At 49.3% G+C, this 6290-nt stretch overlaps 1 protein-coding gene across 1 annotated transcript; it reads left to right on the forward strand.

The window, feature by feature from the left end:
* Positions 1-314: 314 nt before the first annotated feature.
* On the forward strand, positions 315-6164 carry EAH_00057090 (Rhoptry kinase family protein, related; the record flags this gene model as incomplete). Its single annotated transcript, XM_013393771.1, has 10 exons — positions 315-451; positions 1255-2048; positions 2266-2891; positions 3151-3453; positions 3744-3872; positions 4088-4251; positions 4782-4903; positions 5157-5232; positions 5435-5546; positions 5964-6164. The coding sequence occupies 10 exons, from the start codon at positions 315-317 to the stop codon at positions 6162-6164; spliced, it is 2664 nt and encodes an 887-aa protein (XP_013249225.1).
* Positions 6165-6290: the final 126 nt, after the last annotated feature.

Genomic DNA, 6290 nt, shown 5'->3' on the forward strand with positions numbered 1-6290 from the left:
CAGCAACAGCAGTTTTATAGAGGCAGCTTATAGTCCCCTGAAAGCAGCAGAGTCTCTCTTAATTTGTTTAAGTGTGTCTATCTTTTTGTGTTTCTCTTGGCTAACTGCGTTATATCTTTTCTTCTGTCTCCGCTGTCTAAGAGAGACAGGAGACCGTTCTCTGTTCGCTTCTTTCTTTGTCTCTGTCTGCTCTCTGTCTCTGTCTCTCTCTCCGCCTCTGTCTCTCTCTCTGTCTCTTCTCTTTGTTTATATCTGCTGCTCTGTCTCTGGCTGGCTGTCTCTCTCTGTCTCTCCCTCTCTCTCCACCGCCTACCATGAGCGAACTATCGAAGAAAGAGCATGCGAAAGCAGCAGCAGCAGCAGCAGCAGCAGCAGCAATAGGAGAAGCAGCAGCAGCAGCAACAGCAGCAGCAATAAGAGCAGCAGCAGCAGCAGCATCAACAGGAGAGGAGTGCGTGGGCCTCCTTTAGAGACGGAGAGACAGTATTTTCAGTTGTTTTGTTTTGTGTGGCTATTGCAGTTGTCTCGCATGCAAGTAGAAGCAAAAACAGCAGAAGAAAAGAGTAGATAAAGCAGCAGAGACAGCAGACTAGCAAACAAAGATAAATTAAAAGGGGTTTGGCGGGCTGTAGCTGTTCCCCCTCTGAATGTTGCATGCTAATGCTGCATGCACTTAAAGCTAAGCATATAAAAGAGATATAAATAAATATAACTTCGCCTTACTCTCATATTCTTTGTTCTTGCTGCAGCAGCTGAGAAGGAGGTGTCTGTACACTGCAGCATCGAGGCAAAGCAGCAGCCTCTAGGGTTGTTGATCTGCAGCAATTAATTTGTATATTTATTTAATTAAATTATATTAATTACTTTTTATATTTATACAACGAAAAAGCTGCTCTCCCTACCACGAACAGCAGTAACGAGAGCTGCTGAGCAGCGGCTACCTGCTGCTCCCGTGCTGCTGTTGCTGCTGCTGCTGCTGCTGCTGCTGTTCTTTAGGGTTGTTTTTTATAAAGAAGAACTGCATCTCTGTGTTTGTTTGTAGATAAACAATGCCATTTAAATGAAGAAAAATTGCAGCAAAGATGCAGCAGCAGCTCTAGCAGCAGCAGCAGATAGAGCGTCTGCTGCAGCAGCAAAGAAGCCCTAAGAGCCCTTCTCACTTCTGCCTGTCATTCATCTCTCTGCTGCTCCTTAATACCACAATATTAAATAAAATATATTTACTTTTTGCTTATCTTTGTTCATCTCTCTCAGCATATTAAGCCAAGCAACAATCAATTGCAGCAGAAGCCCCGCCCTCGCGGCAGCAGCAGCAGCAGCAGCAGCAGCAGCAGCTGCTGCTGCTGCAGCTCAGGCCAGCTTTAAGGCCAGCTGCAGCAGCAACAGCAGCAGCAACAGCACCAACTGCTCTAGGATCAGCAGCAGCAAGAACAGAGGAGCGGGATCGCCTGCAGCGGAAGCAGCAGCACGCCAAACAGCAGCAGCAGCAGCAACAGCAGGGACTCCCCCCGTTTCTTCTTTGTCAAGAATATCAGCATCCTGCTGCTGCACCCCTGAGGAGCTCCAGCAGCAGCAGTTGGGGGCCCCTTGCTGCTTCTTTGGGCCCCCCGTGAACACATCTATAGCCGTTTCGGGTGTATCGACAGCGGCAAGAGCAGCAGCAGTCGCAGCAGCACCAGCAGCTGCAGCAGCTGCACCAGTTGGAGCAGCAGCAGAATCAAGAGCAGCAGTTTCAGCAGCAACAGCAGCAGCACGAACAGTTGCAACAGTTGCAGCAGTAGCATCAGCCGTTGCGGCAGCAGCAGCAGGTGGAGCAGCAGCAAGTGCAGCAGCAGGAGCTGTTTCTTTTTATCATTCGTTCTTAGCGGCATGCATCCTGCAGCAGCGCAGATATGGGGGCCCCCTGGGCTTTCAGGCTGAAGCCTGCAGCAGCAGCATCAGCAGCAGCAGCAGCAGCAGCAGCAGCTCTTCTATTTTGCTTTCTTTTTCTCCCTCATCTCTGGCTAGACAGCATCTTTTCATGGGGGGCCCCCAAGCACTCTCAGCAGGTGGGGGGCCCCCCTCATTCGGACAACAATCTTATAGAGGTCTCGCTAGAACCAGGGGCCCCTGCTGGGGGCCCCTCTGGGGGCCCCTTGGGGGGCCCCTCTGGAGGCCCCTTGGGGGGCCCCTCTGGAGGCCCCTTGGGGGGCCCCTTGGGGGACCCTTCTCTTCTAGATGAGCGCAGTGTGTTGTCTCAGATCGATGCTCTCTTGGATTTGTCAGTGGGGGATAGGATTAAGGCTGCAGCAGAAGGCAAAGATTACTATGGGATCCTCGGGGGGGCCCCCCCCATTAGGGGCCCCTTTGAGGGGCCCCCAGGGGGCCCCTTTGAATTAATAAGCCCGCCTCTTGAGGAAGATTTGCATGCACATGCGCAGACACTGCAGCGCTTCTATCTTAATCCAATTAGTTGGCTTGCAGCAGAGCAGCAGCAGCAGCAGCTTCTAGCAGCAGCAACACCGGAAGCTGACAGCGAAGGGGGTGTAGAGGCATTAGAAGGGGCCCTACAATGGGGCCCCCTTGCCCGTGGAGGGGCCCCCAAAGGGGCTTCCCGAGCATACTGGGGAGAGAGAGATGAGGGGTCTCCTTTGGGTGGCCTTGGAGGGTCCCTTGGGGGTCCTGCTGCTGCTGCAGCAGCAGCAGCAGCAGCAGCTGCTGCTGCTGCTGCTGCTGGGAGTTCTTTGGGTTTAGTTAGACGAAGATTGGGGGCTGATAACCGCAGCAAAGTGGGGAGCTTTAAGGGGCCCCTTGGGAAGGGGAGGGGTCATCATCCGGGGCCCTACAAGTTTGATGCTGCTGCGGGGCCCCAAATGATGCAGCAGCAGCAGCAGCAGCAGGCAAATGCAGAGGTAAGCACCAGCACCAGCAGCACTGCAGCACTTGCGGTCGCAGCAGCAGCAGTAGCAGCAGTAGTTGTATAACGATACTTGGCTGCAGCAGCACCATCAGCAGAAGCAGCAGAAGCACAATGCAGCAGCAACAGCAGCAGCAGCAGCAGCACGAACCATTCAAATATACTAAACGTACACTGCATGCATGCATAATTCTTTTCTTTTTGTGTTATATATGTTGGTGCTGCTGCTGCAGCATATGTGGAGAGTGGGCCAGGTACCCACTATGGGGGCCCCCCTGGGGGCCCCCATGGGGACCCCAATGGGGCCCTCAATGGGGGCCCCAATGGGGCCAACGGGGGGGCCCCCTGGGGGCCCCTCCTCCGTTGGGGGGGGCCCCCGGGGGCCCCTCTCTTGGCCTCAGCGAGGAGATAGGGCCCCCCACGAGTTTTATCAAGATACGAAGCGGGGCCCCACAGTAAGGGGGCTTCGGTGGACGCCAGACCCTCGCGTGCTGCACCCAGAATTGCTAAAAGATTTTGTTGGGGAGACTATTACCCCTGAGCTGTCTAAAGAGAGAGTAAGGGGGTTTCTAAACCCTAATTAAACCCTAAACCCTAGCAAGAAGGACGAGACCCTCAAAAGGCCCCAAACCCTAAACCCTTATCATGCTTCAGTAACAGGATATTAGAGTTTAGGGTTTAGGGTTTAGGGTTTAGGGTTTGTCAAACCCGAGTGGGTATTGCTGTTATTGCGTCTCTACTCTTACCTTCCTTGCTGCTGCTGCTCTTGCTTCTGCTGCTGCTGCTGCTGCTGCTGCTCTTGCTGCTGCTGCTGCTGCTGCTGCTGCTGCTGCTGCTGCTGCTGCAGCTCTTATGGCAAGACGCTTACGGGTTTAATAAGGAGTTGTATGTCTCAAGTGCTGCGAGGAGAGGAAGCCGCTTTAAAATTATCTTCACTGATGTGTTGGGTGCGGGTGGGATAGGGGTTGTACTCTCGGTGCGCCAAACCCTAAACCCTAAACCCTAAACCCTAATTTCGAGCTTGTGAAGCATTCAAATAGAGGGCAGCATATTGGCTTTACGGTTGATTACTATGTACTTCAATGAAGCTATTGCCTTCAGGGTTTAGGGTTTAGATTTTAGGGTTTAGGGCTTAGGGCTTAGGGTTTAGGGTTTAGGGTTTAGGGTTTAGGGTTTGGGGTGTATATGCAGGCGATCGACGTAACAAACAACAGGCGCTTGGCTGTGAAGGTCTGCCGCCTCCGCAACCGCAGCAGAAGGGGCCCTCAGTACGATCAAGATGTTTTAAAAAGAAGAGTGCAGCAAGAGATTTCTCTCTGGAAGTTCGTTCCCCCCGGTGTTGATGTGCAGCAGTGGTATGCATGCACCTGCATCTACACCCCACATGCATGCATGCATGCATGCATGCATGCATGCAGTGGCTGCATGCATGCATTGTCTGCATGCGTCTACATCCTCCATGCATGTCTCTTTATGTTTTATTCCTTATATGTATATATATATATATATGTCTCCTGAACTGTCTCCTTTTGTCTTGATTTTTTTTAGGGCTCAGATATCTCAAGCCTGTTTCTTTATGCTTTATCCTCTCTCTCTCTCTCTCTCACTCTCTCTCTGTCTATATATACATATGTATGTCTCTGCTTCTTTATGTTTTATTATATATATATGTCTCTGTTTCTTCATTATATATATGTATACTGTCTCCTTTTGTCTTGATTTTATTGTAGGGCACAGATATCTCGAACCTGTTTCTTTATGTTTTATTATTATATATATGTCTCTGTTTCTTTATATCTTTATTATATATATATAAATATAAATATATATATATAAATATAAATATATATATATATATATATACTGTCTCCTTTTGTCTTGATAGGGCACAGGTGTCTCAAGTGGTGATTCCGCTGGACTTGGTTGAGCCGGTGGAGAAGATTTTGACGACAGACGCAGAAAGCAGCATCTACTCGCACGAATGGGTCGTCTTCGATGTGTTCGCTGGTATAACATGCTGCTGCTGCTCCTGCTCCTGCTCCTGCTGCTGCTGCTGCTGCTGCTACTGCTGCTGCTGCTGCTACTGCTGCTGCTGCTACTGCTGCTGCTGCTGCTGCTGCTGCTGATGATGATGATGATGATGATGATGCTGATGATGATGATGATGGTGATGATGCTGTGTCTCCTTTTGTCTTTTTAGTGTCTCCTTTTGTCTTTTTAGTGTCTCCTTTTGTCTTTTTAGTGTCTCTGTTTGCTGCAGGAGATCTCCTCAGCGTCAGCGAGATATGGAAAAGCCGAATGACTGTGCGAATAGAAGTTACGAAGCAGGTTATGTAGTAAGACACACCGAAACCCTAAACCCTAAACCCTAAACCCTAAACCCTAGAGTGTGGCGGTGAGAGTGTGCGGGCATTGGTGAGCGTATGGTGTTTGTTGCTGCATGCATGCACTTCGTGTTCTGTCTCCTTCTGCATATTGTCTTTTGTTTACTTTGGGTTTTAGGGTTTAGGGTTTAGGGTTTAGGGTTTGTGCATGCAGCTCCGCAATGAGTCTGCATGCAATGGGGCTTGTGCATTCTGATATTAAAGCCCCAAACTTCTTTATTCAACAGGACGGAAGAATATTCTTAGGTGACAACGGCTTGTGCACGGTGAGCATTATAAAACCCTAAACCCTAAACCCTAGCGCACAGCAAGCAGCAGTTTCTGCGGACACCCACGCGCTGTCGCATTGCTGCCGGGGTTCAAAACGCCGCTGCTGCTGTTGCTGCTGCTGCAGCAACAGCAGCAACAACAGCAGCAGCAGCATGCACGTTGATGCTGTGACTTCCAGCCTCGCCATGGGGTTCTACTCTAGTGTTTAGGGTTTAGGGTTTAGGGCTAGTTAGGGTTTATTATTGTTTATTGCGGTTTATTATTGTTTCTTATTGCTTGTTAGGGTTTTTAAGGGTTTATGATTATGGTGTATGATCAGGGTTTAGGATTGGGGTGTATGATTAGGGTGTTTGACTAGGGTAAATGATTAGGGTTTAGGGTTTAGGGTTTAGGGTTTAGGGTTTGTGTTGCAGCCAGTGAATCAGAACACAGAGTGTTTGAACGGAACTCGGCGTTATTTACCTCCTGAGAATATGCGTTGTCAATTATACGAGAAGAGACGAATATTAACGTCAGAGAGGAAAGACTCTTGGGCTGTAGGCGTTCTTCTCTTTCATTTGTTTTGTTCTGCTCTGCCTTTTGATGTACCCCCCAGCGACTTCGTTGGTAAGTGACGCTTACTACAGTTTATTACAGTTTATTAGGGTTTATTAGGGTTTATTAGGGTTTATTAGGGTTTATTAGGGTTTATTAAGGTTTATTAGGGTTTATTAGGGTTTATTAAGGTTTATTAGGGTTTA

This window comes from Eimeria acervulina, genomic scaffold (genome assembly GCF_000499425.1).
Source record: "Eimeria acervulina Houghton genomic scaffold, Eah_scaff1208, whole genome shotgun sequence".
In the NCBI taxonomy this organism is placed as follows: Eukaryota; Apicomplexa; class Conoidasida; order Eucoccidiorida; family Eimeriidae; genus Eimeria; species Eimeria acervulina.